Here is a 19,233-nt window from a genome sequence, read left to right on the forward strand (position 1 = left end):
ATGGAGTACTCATGGGACCACAGACATCACTGTGTATAAGCTGTAATTTGCGGACAGCTTTAACTGAACCATCCTTCTTGAAGGGAAATCGATGCATCTTGCCCAAAATGCACCCTTCACAGGCATGTGGAGGAGGTATCTCAAGAGGTGGCAATGCATCAACCATGGAATACTTTTGAAGTGTCATCAAGCTGTTGTAATGCATGTGGCCATATCGGGCATGCCATAATTCTGCATTTTGCATGGCAGCTGTAGGGGTAGAAACTGCAAGAGCATGGGCTGCTCTTTTCTCAAAAAGATCAAGCTGAAAAAGCCCACGCAGCAAAGTACCAAATAACCGTAAGGCATAGTCATCTTCCCTGTCTCGGACAGCACATTTGTCATCCTCAAAGATGACCTGAAATCCAGCTCTGTTAAGAGTGCACACTGAAAGAAGATTTTTGGTTTTACCCAGGCACATATAAGACATCTGAAAGTCTGAAAATTGAGCATTCAATGGCAGTGAGCTCAACATCTCCTGTGCCACGTACTGAATATGATGAGTTGTTGGCACAAGTGACTTTCTTACCAACGGGAGGTGGATGCAAGGAAGTAAAAAGACACTTCCTAGAAGTGATGTGCTTGGATGCACCGCTGTCAAAATACCAAGTGTTCAGTGTTTCATTGACACTGAAAGCAGATGCATCCGTAGAAGAGTCATAACTGCAAGTCAAAAATGCATATGTATCATCATTGCAAGTGGCTGTACTATCCCGAGCATCTGGAACAGCCAGCCTAGAATCTGAAATGCAAAATAAAAAGGCATAATCCTGTCCAACAAAGTTGGCTGCAGCATCCCCACTGTCAGATGCATGAGGAGCTGAATCTGAAACAGCCATTCCCGAGCTGTTTTTCTTCTCTTTTGCAAGCCTTTTCCTGCATTCTGCAATGTGATGACCTGGCTTTTTGCAGTAGTGACAAAAACCCTTCTTCTTGGGCTTACTTGCATCATTTTTAGCCTTTTGTGAAGGCTGTCCTGACCCACTGGAAGACTGATTTACTTATGTCTTTGCCTGTCCTTCTGTTTTTGATTTAAACTTTGAGAGCATGGCTTGTTCACCTGCACGTGAAGCCAAATTTTTCCTGCTCTGCTCTTCCTGAAGCAGAAGTCCTATCAACTCATGAAAAGTGAGAGGATTTGCACCCCCCCTCAATGATAAGTTCAACGAGGTATGAAAGCTAAGATAAGACTCAGGAAGAGAATTCACAGTGGTTGTAATCATCTTTGAATCAGGAATAATTTCATCTATATTTAACAACTGCTCTCTGAGATCCTGTAGCTTTGTGAGGTGGACTGACATGGAGTCACCCTCTTCCATATGTGTATGACTTAACTCTCTTTTCAAGAAAGATACCCTTGCATCATTCCGAGCTGCATACATGCTTTCTAAAATATCCCACGCTGCCTTGGAGGTCTTACACGACCGGATATGCAGAATGATAAATCTTTTCACTGAAAGAGAGATGCATGACAAAGCTAAGGCATCCCGTGAATCCCATCTCTTCTGATCTGGAGTAGTGGCCATGGCTGCACCAACAACTTGTTCTGCAGCTGCCCCTTGTGCACGACCTCTTCCACCTCCTTGCTAAGGAGGGGTATTAGGTGCCATACCTGCTGGTCAAATCTCACCCCCATTCACATAATCCCATAAATTGCGAGAAATCAGAATATTGCGTACCATAAAACTCCAAAGGGAGTAGTTGGTACCATCCAACTTGTCTTCCTGTGAAAGACCACCGAACTGGAAGTCATTCTGATTTTGCTGGGCCATATCTGAGAAAGAGATTTAAGCAGATACAAAACTGAATTCCCTTACTGGGAATGAAATGCACAACTCCCAAAAAACACAACCAAGCACCGGCTGTAAATGCAACTCAGATTTCTGTACTTGCGTTGTCAGAAATCTGTCCAAGCATCAGAAACTCTCCAGAATCTGCCAAAAGTGCTGCAAAACACTCCAAGAAAGGCAGTATGAACTGAAAACTCCAAAAATTGCTCTCCCAACACAAAAGCCCCAAAATAGGCCTGAAATTGCAACCGGAAAGGGGCAAATAGATCAAAAGCCCCAAATGTTGCAAGAATTGCGCTCTGTTTGCAAAAGCCCCAAATTTTACTGCAAAATTGCAGTGTAATCACAAAATCCCCAAATTTCTTCAAGAAATTGTACTGCAGAACTAAAAGCCCCAAATTTCGAGCTTGAAATTGCAACCAGAAAGGGGCAGAAATAGAGAAAGCCCCAAATTTTGCAATTTTAGCAGAAAGCCCCAAATTTCAGACCAAATCTGCAATGTTAGCTCCAAGTGTAGCTCCAAAATTTCTTCCAAAAAACTGAGCCAAACAAGGCTATCTGCAAACAATGCCTGCCAAAAAACTAACTGCTCGAGTACCTGCAGAAATAAAAATCTGCACAGAAGGCCTGCAACAGAAGTGTACGGACACTGAGCTGACAGTACGGAACTATCAGTGTACGGTCTTGTACGAGATTCGTACGTTGTACGGATGACCGTACGAAGGTACGGAGTACGAACGACTGGAGCTGTATGGAGTACGGACGACAACGCCACACACGACGCAGATCTGTACGGCGGTACGGACGACGTTAGTACGTACGGGGCTGTACGGCGATAAGCTGTACAGCTGGTACGAGTGGTACGGCACTGTACGGTTGGTACGGTACAGTCGCAATGTACGGCGAGCAGGTACAGTACAGTGTGGATTTCGAGTCTGCAGGTGCGGAACGTACGGATGGAGCTGGAGCAGTACGACAGGTACGGACGTGCAGAAACCAAGTGCAGGTTCTATACAGTCGTACAGACTGTACGGACGATGTGTAGCAGTGAAGCTGAGTTGCAGCTGAAGCTCAACGGGGAAGTCGTAGGGAGCTGGATCTAATGCTCTAATACCAAATGTGAGAGAATGGAGAGTGAGAGAGAGCAAGAGAGAGAGAGATGAAAGCTCAGTTGCAATAGAAGAGTGTGAAGAGTACAACTCAATGAGTGAGAGATAAGGTTTTGTCCTAGTGACAAAACCTTAGGAGTCACTAACCATAGTTAGTGAACTAACTGCGGTTAGGGGGAAAAACCTCTTAAAGAGGGAAAAGTGCCCCTAACTAGCTTATTGTATTACATTGGTCACTGCTGAATTATATCTATAATTCTAACATTCTTCTCTTGTGGACTGCAAAGCTAAGCCAGAAGTTGACATGTTTGATGCTTTTGAATCTTGGTTACCTCTACCATCCTCGGAAGAGGACTTTGACCAGCAACATAAGCCTCCTGCAGGCCCTTCAACAAGCAATGATCAGCCAGTACCCCATGCTGATTTGCAGATTTCTCTTCCAGCACAAAATGATCCCACTATTCATGATGCAGTGATTGAAGAAAGAGCTGTCAATAGACAGCAAAGGCAAGTTCCCAGATGGCTTCTTGATACATTGAGGGACAGCAACCAAGATCAGCCTTTTGCTGCCCGGACAAGATCAGGGAATAGACAGATGCATGTTCACTTTCTTGAGTTTGCACTCCTTGCTACAGCTTACAATGAAGAGCCTTTGTGCCATAAAGATGCTTTTGACAGCAAAAAGTGGATGGATGCAATGAGAGCTGAGTTACAATCCATTGCCAAAAATGACACATGGGAATTAGTAGATCTCCCTCGCGACAAACATGCCATTGGTACCCGGTGGGTCTACAAATTAAAAAGGAAATCTGATGGCAGCATAGATCGACACAAAGCCCGTCTTGTTGCAAAAGGGTATGCCCAACAACAAGGCATTGACTTTGAGGAGACATTTGCTCCCACATCCAGGATCACTACCATTAGATGAAGTGCACCAACTTGACATCAAGACTGCTTTTCTTCATGGGGATCTGCAGGAAGAAGTCTATGTCACGCAACCTCCTAGCTTTGAGGTTGTTAATTCTGAAAACAAGGTATGCCGGCTTAGAAAAGCCCTTTATGGTTTGAAGCAGGCACCTAGGGCATGGTATGCCAAAATTCATGCACACTTACTATCTCTTAGTTTTCATAATAGTCCCACAGAAGCCACTCTTTGAGTGGATCTGATTTTTTAGTGCTGATCTTATATGTGGATGATATGCTCATCACGGGCCCATATACTCAGCATATTGCAGCTTTCAAGACTAATTTGCAGCAGATTTTTGAAATGTCAGACATGGGACAGCTCCACTTGCTCATGTTGAGGGGGGTATCATGATGTCTCAGTCCAACTGTATTGGACAGCTCCTTGATCGTTTTGAGTTCGAGGATTGCAAGCCAATCTCTACTCCGGTGGACCCTGGCTTCAAATTCTCAGCTCATGATGGAAGCCCACCATGTGATATCACTCTTTATCAGCAGGCTGTTGGATGCCTTATTTATTTATGTCACACCAAACCTAACTTACAGTATGCAATATCTCAGCTCAGCAGATTCATGCACATGCCCAGTTCACAGCATTGGCAGGCAATGAAGAGAGTCTTCCAATATCTCAGAGGCACTCAAGATTTAGCCCTCTTCTATGGTGATCAGGGTTCACTTACCATGCATGCTTACACGGATAGTGACTGGGCAGGATGTTCCGACACCAAAGTGTCACATACCAGCAATTGTTTTTTGCTTGGCAATTCATGTATCTCTTGGCTTAGCAAGAAGCGACCAATAGTTGCCACATCTAGCTGTGAGGCTGAGTACAGGGCAGCTTTCACCGCTACAGTAGAGTGTGTTTGGCTTCGACAGTTACTTACAGATCTTGGTATACGCCAAACATCTTCCACTATGGTCTACACTCACAGCCAGAGTACTTTGGCCATTGCGCGTAACCTAGTGTTTCATGTGCGTACCAAGCATATTAAAGTTTACTATCATTATGCTCGGGAGCGGTTGTCAACAGGCGACAGAGAGTTGTCCTATCTTCCCACAGAGGACAACATAGTAGATATGTTTACAAGGCACTTCCTCGTCCCAAGTTCGAAGTCTTCCGACAGGCCTTACACTTGGTTCCCTTTGTTACATGATCTGACATCCCTTGTACATTCATAGGTGGCTATATCCTTTTGGATGAACATGTGCCACCATGATCAAAAAATACCAGGTATTCTGAGACGTTTCCATAATACTTCAGCCCATCCCATGGAGGGGGGTTTGTAGGCCATCTTCTGGTGGTTCTAGTGATGCCCTATAGGCCATGGTATGTGCCTTGTACGCATAAATATAGGCACTTATAGTGTTAGTGCCTTTTAGGCCACATAGGACACTTAGTCCTAGGTCTAGGTACAAGTACTTTGTACTCTTTCTTTTTCACTACACACTAGTTGACGTGACGGCTGATTATCATCGACTCTTTGTATTCTCTCTTTTGCCTATCGATCCTACAACAAGTTTTTTTATGGCGAGTGCTTCTGGGAAGTTTTCCATCTGGACAGTTGCTGGCCCGTAGGCACATTACTCCTGCTTTATGTCATCGGTGTCTAATTTCTCAGGAGACTGTACCTCATTTATTCTGTCATTGCCCGTCTTCTCGGCCATTTCTGGATTCTCTTCAACAAAGACTACGAGTGAGATTCCCGACTGCTCTCTTTGGGAAATTTTTTTGGCTCTTTGGTTTTCATCAACAGCGATCAGAGTTTCATCTTTTCTTTGTTTGGGCTCGCTATTGGGCACTTTGGACTTTATGGACAGACCACAATTGTAAAGTCTTTAGTGATCCCAATTTTTCTTTGTTTGCTTCCTTTAAGCGTTCTCTATAGCAATCTTTCTTTGATTGCTAGCAGACTCGCCAGATAGATCAGGATGTTTATTTGGCTTACACTAAGATCTTCAGTTAATGTATTTTCTAGCGCCTCTTTTCTAAGGTGACTATTCTTGTAATATAATCAATCAAAGTTTTCACTTTAAAAAAAAATGTGTGTGTGTGTGAGAGAGAGAGAGAGAGACAAAAATATGTGTGTGTGTGCGTGTGTGTGTGTGTGAATAGTCTTTTCTTTAGACTATTCTCATTGTAAAAAAATTTCTTGATATAAATACAATGGTTTCACCAAAAAAAAGAGTGAGACAAAAAAATGTGTGTGTGAAGAGGCATTGATCTTGGCACACCAAGCTCTAGGAGCTTGTTTCAAACCATACAAGGCTTTCTTCAATTTGCATTCCTTGCCTTCCATGCCAGGCACTACAAAACCAATGGGCTGGTAACATAAAATTCCTCCTGAAGATCCCCACTCAAAAATGCAGATTTAATGTCGAGCTGATGGATATTCCATCCACGGAATGCAGCCAAGGCAACCATAGGCCTAACGGTCATCATACATGAATGTGGGGCAAAGGTCTCATTAGAATTTATGCCTTTCTTCTATGCATAGCCCTATGCAACGAGATGGGCCTTGTACCTGTATATGGAACCACCTAACTTACGTTTCAGCTTGTATACCCATTTGGTTCCATTTGCTTTCTTGCTGGCAAGCAAATCCACTAGCTCCCAAGTGCGCTTTTTCCGAATGGAGTCCAACTTCACTTGCTTGGCCTGCCTCCAATACACATTATCACATGAATTCTCAAAACAACCAGGCCCCAAATATTTTGCTGACCCAAGCAAACTCACATCAATGGGCATCCTTAGCATCTCTACTGCCTCTCCGTGTGTGGCCTGGAAGAAGTGCAGAAAGCTTGCTATCCTCAAGAGTGCAAGCAGCCAGCATGGAACTGTCTTGGCTTCTTTCACAGCTGTACTTTCTTGAGCCACTACTTGCTCTATATCCTGCTCAGTTATCGGATCAGCCATAGGCTGAATCAACACACCAACCACCATAGAAAATTCTAATTTTCCAAAGGCATATCTACTGCGACATCAAGAGAAATGGGCAGCAGCCCGTCAAAAGCATCAGATGAACCTTGATTTCTGTCCAAAACAGCAAGGGGCAAATCTGCATTTTCTGCAAAACAAACATCTCGACTAGTAAAGGCCTTCCTGGATATGGGGTTGTAAAGTCTGTAACCGTTGCTTTCAGCATTGTAGCTAATAAAAATGCACTTTTTGGCCTTATCATCAAGCTTGCCACACAATTCCTGAGGCACACATGCATATGCTACACAACCAAATGTACGAAAGTAATCCACATCAGGCTTATGGTCATACTAAGCTTGATAAGGTGTCGAAGCCTCAAGTGCGTTTATAGGACACTGGTTAAGAGTATGATTTGAGCACATTGTGGCTTGTCTTAATCATGCAACTCCCTATTTTTCCATTCAGCCACTCCATTATGCGTGTGAGTGTATTATACCATGCATTGATGTCTAATGCCTTTCTCAGCCAAAAAATATGTCAATTTCTTGGGCATATGTTCCCCTCCTCAATTTGGACAGAGGGTCTGCAACCTACAGTGAGATTGATTTTTTTACCAAGGCAACAAGGTGCTTGGACACAGTGAAAAATTTGGATTTCTCCTTGAAAGATAACACCCAGGTAAATCTTGTGAAGTCATCTATAAGGGAGACAAAATACATATGGCCTCCAAGAGATTATGTCCGCATCAGACCACAAACATCACTGTGTATGCACTGAAATTTTCTCGCAGCCCGCACTGCACCATTCTTTGGAAAAGGGAATCTATGCATTTTCCCCAAAATACAGCCCTCATATATATATGCTTATGAGGGGCCTTGATACAAGGTAAGGCATCAACTAACCATATGGAATTTTCGCATTAACATAGACTGCCATAATTCACATGCCCAAACCTGGCATGCCAAAACTCTGCATCCTACATGGTAGAGATAGAAGCAACATAAGGTGAATGTGCTCGCTTTTCATAGGTATCAGGCTGGAATAACCTATGACACAAAGGCATAGTCTCGCTCTCTGTCACGTATTATGTATCTGTCATCCTCAAAGATGACCTAATGCCCTCTTTGAGAGAAAAAAGAGATGGAAAATACTTCTCGATCCCAAGGACCAATAAGACATCCTGGATGCAATTGATCTGAACCATCCACGGCTGTGGTGAAAGCTGTCCGATCCCTTTATTGTATGCTCTCTACTATTTCTGATGTGTGTAGAAAGTAGCCATAGGGACTAGGTTTTTCTTACATGGTATCAGAGCCATGGCTGCCTACCTAGAGAGCCATGTGACAGTGGTTTCCTAGGAAGTGAGACCTATGAGACTATGGTTTCGTTGGAGGCAGAGATTTGAAGCCAAGACATGTATGCCTTGGTGATCAAGCCATCCAGTAAGAGACCAACTTCGATAACTGAAAGAGAAGGCAACTTCTGATCAATAAGGTGTGTGACAAGAAGGTCAATGTGTAAGACTTCCCTTTGAAGTAAAATCTCAGGAGTGCAGGTGGTGAACCACACGCTAATGCCATTCGAAACTTTGATTCAGTGGGGATGCTAGATGGGTCAAAGTGGAAGAACAAGATTTGCAGTCACATGGTTGCACATGGATTGTGGTGTATAATTGAAGGACAAGATCCAAAACCAGATGATCAAAAGGATGTGTCAAGGAAGGTAATCATGGTGGCAGATTTAGATGATGTAAAAGAATGGATGCAAAAGGATGATGATTCATTAGCAATGATCCTCAAAATGACTGCAGATTCAGTGCTTCCGCACATTCAATTGGTGGAGAACCCACCTGAGGCATTGACGATTTTGAAATATTTGTACGAGACGGCGAATACTGGTCACGTCATAAAGCTCAAAAATCAGTTGCTCGTGCTCAATATGGACGAAGGTGACTAGGTGAGTGATCATCTAGACAAGGTAAAAGTGTTGAAGGATCCACTGGCCATTGTAGGTCATAACATGGACAGCAATGACTTGGCCACTCTCATGCTGAGTAGATTGCCAAGAAGCTTCAACCTGTTAGTGACAACCCTAACAGCTGGAGAGTTATCAAAGACGTTGACCTTCGAGGAGCTTGGTCTCTTGTTGATCCAAGAGGAAGCAAGGCAGAGGCTGCATGAGGATGTTGGCAGTGATAAAGCGTCAATGTCCCTATCAGAGGTAAGAGAAGGGCAAGCCACAGAAAGGCAAGCCCAGTAAGAAAAAGGACACTTCCGGTGGTACAAGGTTAGTTGTTCTTGGTGACTACAACGTATAGCAACTTGACAGGATGCATAGATCCAGGTGTGATAGTGCTCATGTCCAATATAGAGCAATGGTCAAAGGACCCAAGTTCACAAAAGATGAGGACAGCATATGTTGCTCATAGCATCTTAGGACAAGGTTGTATCTGTCATAGAGGATGAGGAAGATGAAGACCACTCCGAGATGGATGTTGAGTTGGTAACTTGCACAGATTAGGCTTGTTTTTGACAGAAAGCAACAAACTAACGGGTACCGAGATGGATGTTGAGTTGGTAACTTGCACAGATTAGGCTTGTTTTTGACAGAAAGCAACAAACTAACGGGTACATAATCTCCTTGTATTTATATGACGATTACAATAGTATGCTTGGCACTCAATGCTTGTTAGCTTGGAGGGTTCATACAGGTTCAAGAGGAGCTCACTTAACAGAGGCACTTGGAGCTTTCTGTTGGTTGGTGGACCTAGTTGGTATGGGTAGCTCTACTAGTTGGTACTTACATGTGATACATGACGGTACCCCTTCAATGAGTTGACTCTTTTTCAGGTTTCTCCCTTGGACTTCTCCTCTTGCTTCCTATTTTGATCATCCTTTTCCTTCCAGCAATCTCTTGCCATATGTCAAGGCATATCACAATCATAGCACTTTTTTGTATTCTTCTTGTCTCCTTCTAAAGAGTCTCTGTCCTAAGCCATCCACTACTGTATTGTGGACTTCAATAAAGCCTTTGACACAATACTCCATCAAACACCATGGGAAAGATTAGAATCTGCAAATCCCTCAAGTACTAAGGGAAGCCATGCTCAGATTGTACAAGAAAGTACTAGCCAAACTGGCAAGGCCGCTTGTATCTATGGGTCAAGCTCCAAGGGAAAGATGCTCATACATTGACATATGAGCCAAGCACGATTGCCCCCTCTCACCCACTCTCTTCGGTTTACTCATTGATGAACTAGAAGAAATGATGAGAGCACATACTAGAGAGGGAATCCAAATTGCAGGTTGTGCATAACTCCTGCTCATCTGTGCAGATGATGTGGTGCTCTTTGCAAAAGATAAAAAGGACAAGCAGGTGTAGCTGAATGCATTGGGTAAATTCCCAAACACTCGAGCATGCAAGTTAACATTGCCAAGACAAGAGTCATGGTAATTGGAACACAAAGCAAGCAGATGCCCTTCATGCTCGAAGGGCAACCTCTATGAGCAGGTAGAAAATTCCTATACACTATGCTTGTACAAACCGCGGTCCTCTATGGATGCCCTGGATGAGCACCTAGGCCCTCCAGGGTATATTGGAAAAGAACATAGACAATCCACACAAGATTTCTCATCCTCCTTATCCTATCCTACTAGCAAAGACAAGGATGATACCTATCCAAGGGGAAGCACTGTGCCACTTCATGACCTACCTTAATAAGCTTGAGAAAATGGAAGTAAATAGGATCCCATGCAGGATAATGGAGGCCACAGAAACCAAGGGATGGCATAGAGAAGGGGTCAAATTAATGGAGCTGTGGGCAAAAGAGGCTGTAGATATCCCTAAGGGCACGGAAGATAACAAAAATCTGGCTCTGCAGAAAATGCTACAGAAATGGAGTTCTACAAACAGGAAATCAATGCAATCGATAAATATGAAATGCAAGAGTACCTCTAAGAGGGCGTATCACTGTTCACACGGCATTTAATCTGCAAAATAAGGACCAGCTCTCACGATCTAGAGGTGGAAAGGGGTAGATTCGACAAGACCCAGAATTCCAATAGCCAAAATTGGGGCAAATCCACGAAAAGCCCGAAATTGATTGCAAATGCCCAAATCAAACACAATGTGCTCAAATCTGCCCCAAAATCGGCCTGAGTCACAGCCAAACAATGGCTTCGAAATGCACTTGTGTAGCTGGAACAAAAATACCCAAAGGCACTAGAGCCCAATTCACCAACACAACTAGCAAAAGCCCCAAATGTTCAAGGGGAAAATGTGCCAACAGAAAGGGCACATGTTCCAAAAATTCCGGAATGCATCAAATGCCCAATTGTGCCTTCTAATTGCACCTACAACTGTATATCAACTGAACCTGCGCGCCAAAGGAAGCCACAGGATGGAGTGAACCTGTATGGACAGCAACGTACGGCTGTATGGTTGATGATGCAACGTACGGTTATACAGAGTGGTACGGGTGTACGGTCATATACGGCGGCGGCGAGAACAATACGGAATAAGCAGCAGATTGTACGGCGGTGTAGGTACAGGTACGATGCAAGACGTTGTATGGTGCGGATACACTATACAGGGCCTGTATGGTACAGCTGACGACAATTGTGCGGACTGTACGGAGGTGCCTGAATTTTTGTGCGGCACACACCACGAAACTGTATGGACGGCGAGTCTGTCCGAACGGAAACAAGTAAAGTATGGCAAGCTGGTGCGGAATCTGCCGTACAGTGGTACGGTAGGCTGTACGGAAGAGGAGCGGGCTGGCTGAGGGAGCTTGTCCAAGTGAGGATGTCGAGCTAGGCTCTGATACAAAATGTGAGCAAAGGGTGTGAGCAAGGTGAGCAAGAGTGTGAGTAGGAAGGAGAGCAACGTAAGTTGTATTGCAAGAGATAAGCAAACACATACATATGTGTGCATACACATATGTATATGCATACGTGCGTGTGTATGTGGTGTGTGTGTTTATATTTATATTTAAAGTAATTGCTTAGAGCTTAGAAAAAATTATACATATATTTATATCTATATGTATATAAATATACATATATATGCATAGGGGTGTGTGTGTGTGTGTACGCATGCGTGTGTGGACACATTGCATGCACATGTTTGCATGAGTCTCATTCTCCTTGAAATTCTTTGATTAGGCCTCTTCTATGATAGCTTACTTTTGGTAAACCAAATGATGACTTATGAAGACAACAAATACATGATCAATTGATTGATGTAGAATCCTTGCAAAGTAAAATTAAAAACAAGTCAATACTCATAGTGATCACTCAAAAGCTCCTTTCAAAGAAACAAGAGAAAAATATATTCTTACCTCATAAAAATCATTGGAAATTTTTTGAGTTACACATCGGGCAGACAATCTATATTCCCGTATAAGGCATTCACGTAGAGTTTGGTGCCTGCCTTCCCTTATCTGAGCAGAAAAAAAGATGATTTGTAGCTTATTCTTTTGAATATGCACATTTGAAAACATTTTAGATACCCCAATGTAACTATAAATGATTATGTTGTGCTTGTGTGTGCGTGTACATGGTGTTAACTTACCCTCAAACTACAAGCCAAAGCATCCATTCTCATCCCTCCCACATAGGAAAATGAAAAAGAGAAAACGAGAGAGTATCTTATGCACTTGTCTATCATATAAGACCCAACCAAAAAATCTGCATAGCAGATAATGAGGATTGAAAGAGAGGATGATGTAAGGTGGAAAGTACTTTTACTACAATGCACTAATGGATTAGAAGAGCATTAAGACTCAATGTGATGCCTGTTTTTACCGGAACCTTAAACACATCCAAGAGTCGCACTTAACACCCACTCGTGTAGATCACGACACCTCTACATTAGTGCATACAGTCCACAGATCCAGAGAAATGGCATGATGCCACGCGTCACTTGCGCAGCCGCCATCGCCCGAACTGGGGCTCTGACACCAAATGTTGGTGCACACAGAAGTTGACGCGTGTCACCTGGATACACGCCGGGTGTCCGCTGTGCTATTTTTGGATAGCTGTCAATCCAACCAGTTTAGCTTGCCTCTGTGGACTCTTCATGGGAGATACTAGCGAGTATTGCGGTGTGGCATAGCCAGATGTACAGAGGCATTGTACGGGTCATAGATTCACCCTTCCACACTTTGGTCAGTATATCACTGTATATCACTATACGTACATTGATGGCCATCTGGGTGAGTATGCAGGGGTCCTCTCGCACAGCTTCTGCTGAGAGGGCTACGGTTCCCCCTTCTTCTCTTAGTCCTCAACCTTGGGTTTTTTAAACCTCTTTCTGAAGAGTTTTTTTTCTCATGCACTGCATGATGTATTTCCTCTTTGAGCTTTCTCTCACAGGTTTGTTTCATACTTAATGGAAGTCTATTTTTAGCACCCCCAAAAAAAAAAACAGTTTAGCCCCCAAATTAACCAGCTCTTCTTGTGATTTAAGCCATATCTCTAAACTTAGCACCTCAATCCAAATAAAGCCCACTCAGGGGACAATTTTGTGTGTCACATTATGCACCACCTGCGTGAACCTCTCTATAATTTTACTACACATGCTGCTGCATGAGGCAGCCATATCCTTTATGTCTGCCTCCAAAGTCATTTACCCTACCACTAACAGGAAAAGCAAAAAGATTTTCCCTAAAGATTCAATGCCAAAAAAATATTTTAAGTTTACGGGAGAACAGTTCCCAAATTTTGATATCTATCCAATGAAACAAACTAAGTGGTTCATAATGCCACCTCATAACCTGCTTGAGTAAAGCAGAAAATGTAAAACTGGCACGCCTTCATAAACATAGATGCTCCATTACTAGCAGGTCTCAAACTCTTACGCAGGTTATGATTTCCCACAATAAGAAACCTACTCCCTGTCCACTAAATCCTTAAGAAGCTTATAGTATAAATAACTCCCCGAAACCACCCTCCTATAGAGGAAGACTCCAGGTAATCCCAATATATGCTATCATACTGAAGGCTGCAAACATGCCTTTAGTGGTCTCTGGCACCATAGACAACCTCCGTCTCAAATAAATGAGATGGCCCAGGATTCACCATCAAAGGCCTCTTCCCCATCCAATAATTGAAAATGGTAAGACATCTGGTAAGCAGAAGATCCCCCCATTCTCAATGCATATACTTGAGTAGCCGATAGAAGTACATGCCTTGCCTCATCAGATGATCAATCAATAATAGCATAAATGGGATCTATGCAGGTACTGAGAAATGCCTTGGACTGTGCAAAGATTGGAAACGTTAGGAAGATGATAGCGACCCTTTGAAATAAACATGTAGAAGATACTAGTGTACTACTAATGATAACATTGAAATTAAAAGCTCAAATCTTCTTCAGTCCATGACTTGATCGCATGAAAGACCAACAGGTCAAAGCTTACTAAAGCAGCCAACTCTAGCTCTCTACAACCAAAGTGAGCTATGATCACTAACAAGGACAAAACATCTTGCACTATAGAAATCATAGCTCAAATATCAAGTCCATCTGAAGGGAATGAAGCTATCCAAAGAGAACAATTGCTATGGGGCGTGGCCTCCTATTACGCTCATCTCCAATTTTGTGAAATAGCACCAATGTACAAGCGTACCATTGCATGGGAGGAAAGATGACTACATGATGAAGCCAATCTTGTAGAGATGAAGTAACAAGTTCATCTCATTAATATGACTATCCAGATCTAGCCAACCCTCCCAAATCCAAAGGAGCTGAATTCCAAAACAAAGAGCTCCTTGGACATTTCATCCTGTTTGGTATAATCACATCCATCCTCATTCCCCTCTAGGTGCTAGGACTATCAAATACTACACTTCTAGAGGCTAGCCTCCTAACGTAGGACCTGTCACTACAGGATTTCCGTAAGGCTTTGGTTTGTAATCGTAAATCCGGAAGACACCGTCATTCGTTCTATTCCATCGCCCATAGAAGTTTCAAAGGAAGTCGTGGTGACTTGAATGCCAACACCACCCCATGGTAAGAGTCCTATAACAACCTCTCGACATGTCCAACACTGCCCATGACAAATTCCTGCAAGAAACAAAATAAGAATTGTAGCTAACAAGACTTGGTTTAAAAATGATAATCATGAAAACAAGCTCTAAGATACGTACTGATCTCAATGTGATTTTGAGGCTCACAGGTGACGCTTTTAGTAAGGTTTCCAATGTTGTTTTATGCCATCCGCATTTGTCCCCTCTAGACTCCTGATCAAAAAACATCACATACCTAACAGAATACTTGCATGCATCATAGAGGTTAACTTCAATAGAATTTGATGAGGATATTTAGTGCTGAGCTCTAGAATTTCTACATACAAGTGCCTCAAGAATTTTCTCCGTTGTCATTTTCGAGAAGCATTTGTTGATTTCGTCCAACCTGATAAAAACAAAGAGTTGTTAATCTCTCTCTCTCTCTCTCTCTCTCTCTCTCTCTCTCTCTCTCTCTCTCTCTCTCAGCCCATCCATCGCTCAGCTCAGCCCGTTCATCGCTCGTCATCGTCGCCGCTCAGCCCATCCGTCATTTGTCTTAGCCGCCGCCTAACCTAAACTATCTAATCCTATATAATCTAATCTAATCTAACCTATCTATCTACCTAACTAACCTAGCTAACCAGCTACCAGAGCCGCCGCCAGCAGCGAACAGCTGCCAGGAGCCAGCAGCCATCAGCCGTCGCTAGCCGCCAACTCCCCCTAGCCAGTCGTCACCAACAAACCCTCCAGTCCCGTCGTTAACAACAAACCCCCCCCTTCCAACCCTAATCTCGAGTTAGGCTAAACCCTAACCCTAACCCTAACCTCAAGTTGGACTAAACCCCCAACCCAACCCGAGGGTTAGGTTTAGCTAGGGGTTTCTCCAGACAGCCAATTATGGACTGGCCTATCCTCTCCTCCAAGTCCCCCTCAACTCCTTCAACCTCCATCAGGACTCGGTACTCTCTACAGTTGCAACAATGACACCCTCTCCGTATGCATGCAATTATCAACAAGAAGGCTCCAAACGACCCATCCTTGGGCAACAGGATCAAATTTTTTATGTGCAGCAAGCAGTGAGAGAGCTATGATTGGAACTAGCAAAAGTAAAAGCTCAACTTCACATACTGGAAGGGCCTGGTAAGCAAGCAGTAATTGATGAGGCTGTAAAATCTTGTAAGGACTCCTCCCCTACCCCACAGCTAGTCTCTACAGTCAAAGATATTGTTCACATTGAAGTACAAATGGCTAAGAAGGAAGTGATTGTGGAAGTGGATACCAAAGCAAGTAAGTCTGATATTCAAGCAGAGATTAAAGAACACGAAGCTAGATGTGATAATGCGCTGAAGATTAGAATAGGCGGATTTCCAGAAGATTGGTACAAAGAAGAGGACACTTATAGTGAAATATTGACAAAGATCAAAGCATGGACGGATGATGATGAGCAGGATGACGACGACTCTAGGCCCGCTTCTATTATGCACTAGAAAGGTCAGGAAATCCTTACACTGAAGTCAAAAGATAATGCGAATCAAGCTTCTTCGACAATCTTACAAGCTGAAGGGTACCAAAGTATGGATAGCTGAGGAGCTTACACAAGCTCAACTCAAAAATAAGGCAACTAAATTAGCTAAAGTCAGGGGTGCCAGAAAGGATGGAAAATGGGCAGTTTATGGTGAAGGCGTAGCCCTAATCAGAGAGTTTAAATCAAAACCAAAAGACTCTCAGTCTTAAACTGATGTATGGCTGATTACTCTTTCAGACTATTATATAGGTACTCTAAATAAATGGGGGTTGCTTTTGCACTCCTTGGGAGCTGCCATGCACCCTCCCTAAAGCAGTTGTACTAGAGGGTTTCTTGCTGTCCCATAGACCTTTTGGTATCCAGTGGATGTTAATAGACTTTCTTTCTTTCTCTCCCCCTTGACACCTACACCATCATGAGGTCACATTGTCCTTATGAGGATGATGTTGATGACACCACTGATGCTATATGACTATGTATTTTAAGACTTAGCATTCAGCATGGGTGATAATGCTCGCTTAGTAGCTCCACCCTTCTGCTTGTTTGTATCAGGTTTTTATCACCTCATAGACCCATCGGTCCTCCGTCCCCCCCCCACTGCTCTCCATCTCCGTCTGCTTCTCCATCCCTGTCACCATTATGTAAATATCCTAAGTCAAAGTATAGTGGTGACATGTAAATATCCTAAGTCAAAATACAGTTGACCATTTATCTGATCATAATTAAAGAGTTTTCATATGTATTAATTATGGTCAAAGTGTTCTTTTAATGGTCAGGGAATTGACTACGGTCAAAGATACTTGACTCTGGTCAAGTAAGCCTGACTTCGGTCAAGAAGACTTGGTTTATTACCAAGAGGGTTAACTGCGGTTAACCAGAGAACTACAGAGCTGACTATGGTCAGAGAGTGTTGACTTCGGGACTTGGCATGCGCCAAGAGGGTTAACTACGGTTAACCAAGATGTGCCAACTTCAGTTAGAGTTGTGTCAACTTCGGTTGGAGAGACTCGACTATAATTAAGGCGCCTCAACCCTTGGTCAAAGCCCCTTAATTATGATCAAGAGTGTTGACTTCGGTCAACCAGAGAATAAATATATTTCTTATATTTGTTATGTGGGCACATGTGTTCAGTGGGGACACCCACCGTGACTAGAATTAGTCCACAGTGTGTTATTTGCATGCAAAGTGCTAACAATTAATGGATGCCATGGTGGTGCGCTTTAATTAATTGTTGCAGGTACTAGGAAGAGTTATTTTTCCTAAGCGCAATGGAGCCTAACAAGAGCCTAGGAGACGGTTCGCGTGACCAAGTGCTTTGAAGACTCCAGAGTTGCCCTTAGTGGCATGTATTTAGGAAAGTAAAGTAGAATTTGACAAGTGGCTTGTTGCCAAGAAAGGGAACCTAAGAGCTCATGTAATGATTCATTTTCACGTTTTGGGATATGTATGAACAGCTCTACACTGAACTCTTGTACTAAGTTCTTTTCTCTCTGATGAATAAAAAACCTTCGGGGGGTTCCAGCCCGACTGTTGTCCTGGGCCCTAGTGTATCTGTAGAGAGAGGGAGAGCATTTGACAATGTTTCCTTGCTGTAATTTATGAGCTGTCGTAAGATTACACAAGCAGGAAGGTTGAGAACCAGCAAGACGTTTACATTGGTATCAGAGCATAGTGCCACAGTTTCCTCAAACTATGACGATCCGAGAAGGTTTGTGGACGTGAAGTCCCTGGGCGATTAGAAGATCATTGCACCTGTCAAAGTCTTGAGTGGGCTGCCTGCAAGATGCGCTAGTAGTAAGGGCTAGAGGGATTTTGAAGCTAGCTGACTGGAGCACGGTTCGAGATTGCAAGGGTGAGTTTTGTGTACCCAGTAGGCCGTGAAGGTCATAACGTGTGGAGAATTTAATGAGCAACTGAAAATTTATCTTGGTCGCACATTTTAATTCCTGCACATCGTGTATGTTGACGCCGAACGGGTCAAGCGATCGTTTGTGGAGGAAGACTTGTCGATGACGAAGAAGATATTGATGGAAGCCTGGGCGTATCGTGCATAAGTACCACATAGAGGCTTGGATGGGTGACGTAAAGCTTTTGCAAAGCAGCGCCTCACCTGCGTGGAGAAGGCGCAAAAGAGCGGGTCATGCTACTGTTCTAATTCCGGCCAATTGGTGGAAATCTTTGCTGGTCCCGTGACGCTGTGTGCAAGTGATGCTTAGTGAGGCAGATTTGTCATATGCCGAAGGTCCCACAACGCGCGATGCTGAGAGTTTCTGTAAGGCATGAAGATTAATCGGGCAACCAGAGAATAAATATATTTCTTATGTTTGTTATGTGTGCACATGTGTTTAGTGGGGATGCCAGAATTAGTCCACAGTGTGTTATTTGCATGCAAAGCGCTAACAATTAATGGGTGCCATGGTGGTGCGCTTTAATTAATTGTTGCAGGTACTAGGAAGAGTTATTTTTCCTAAGCGCAATGGAGCCTAACAAGAGCCTAGGAGGCGGTTCGCATGACCAAGTGCTTTGAAGACTCCAGAGTTGCCCTTAGTGGCATGTATTTAGGAAAGGAAAGTAGAATTTGACAAGTGGCTTGTTGCCAAGAAAGGGAGCCTAAGAGCTCATGTAATGATTCATTTTCACGTTTTGGGATATGTATGAACAGCTCTACACTGAACTCTTGTACTAAGTTCTTTTCTCTCTGGATGAATAAAAAACCTTCGGGGGGGTCCAGCCCAACTTTGTCCTGGGCCCTAGTGTATCTGTAGAGAGAGGGAGAGCATTTGAGAGTGTTTCCTTGCTGTAATTTATGAGCTGTCGTAAGATTACACAAGCAGGAAGGTAGAGAACTAGCGAGACGTTTACAATCCCACTGCCCTCCGCCCG

The 19,233-nt window shown here is 43.4% G+C and overlaps 1 protein-coding gene across 1 annotated transcript in view; it reads right to left on the reverse strand.

Moving 5' to 3' along the window:
* LOC147886310 (3-hydroxyisobutyryl-CoA hydrolase 1-like) overlaps nucleotides 1-19,233 on the reverse strand; it is a 94,440-nt gene that overhangs the window by 24,193 nt on the left and 51,014 nt on the right. Inside the window, exons 10-12 of the mRNA XM_087395496.1 lie at nucleotides 15,170-15,230; nucleotides 14,966-15,058; nucleotides 12,157-12,258 (exon numbers count right to left, since the gene is read on the reverse strand). Coding sequence (XP_087251622.1) covers nucleotides 12,157-12,258; nucleotides 14,966-15,058; nucleotides 15,170-15,230 — 256 coding nt within the window. The remainder of the gene's footprint in view (nucleotides 1-12,156; nucleotides 12,259-14,965; nucleotides 15,059-15,169; nucleotides 15,231-19,233) is intronic.

Source organism: Dipteris shenzhenensis, chromosome 24 (assembly GCF_047967505.1).
Source record: "Dipteris shenzhenensis isolate YYH24624 ecotype China chromosome 24, Dip_SZ_1.0, whole genome shotgun sequence".
Lineage (NCBI taxonomy): Eukaryota > Viridiplantae > Streptophyta > Polypodiopsida > Gleicheniales > Dipteridaceae > Dipteris > Dipteris shenzhenensis.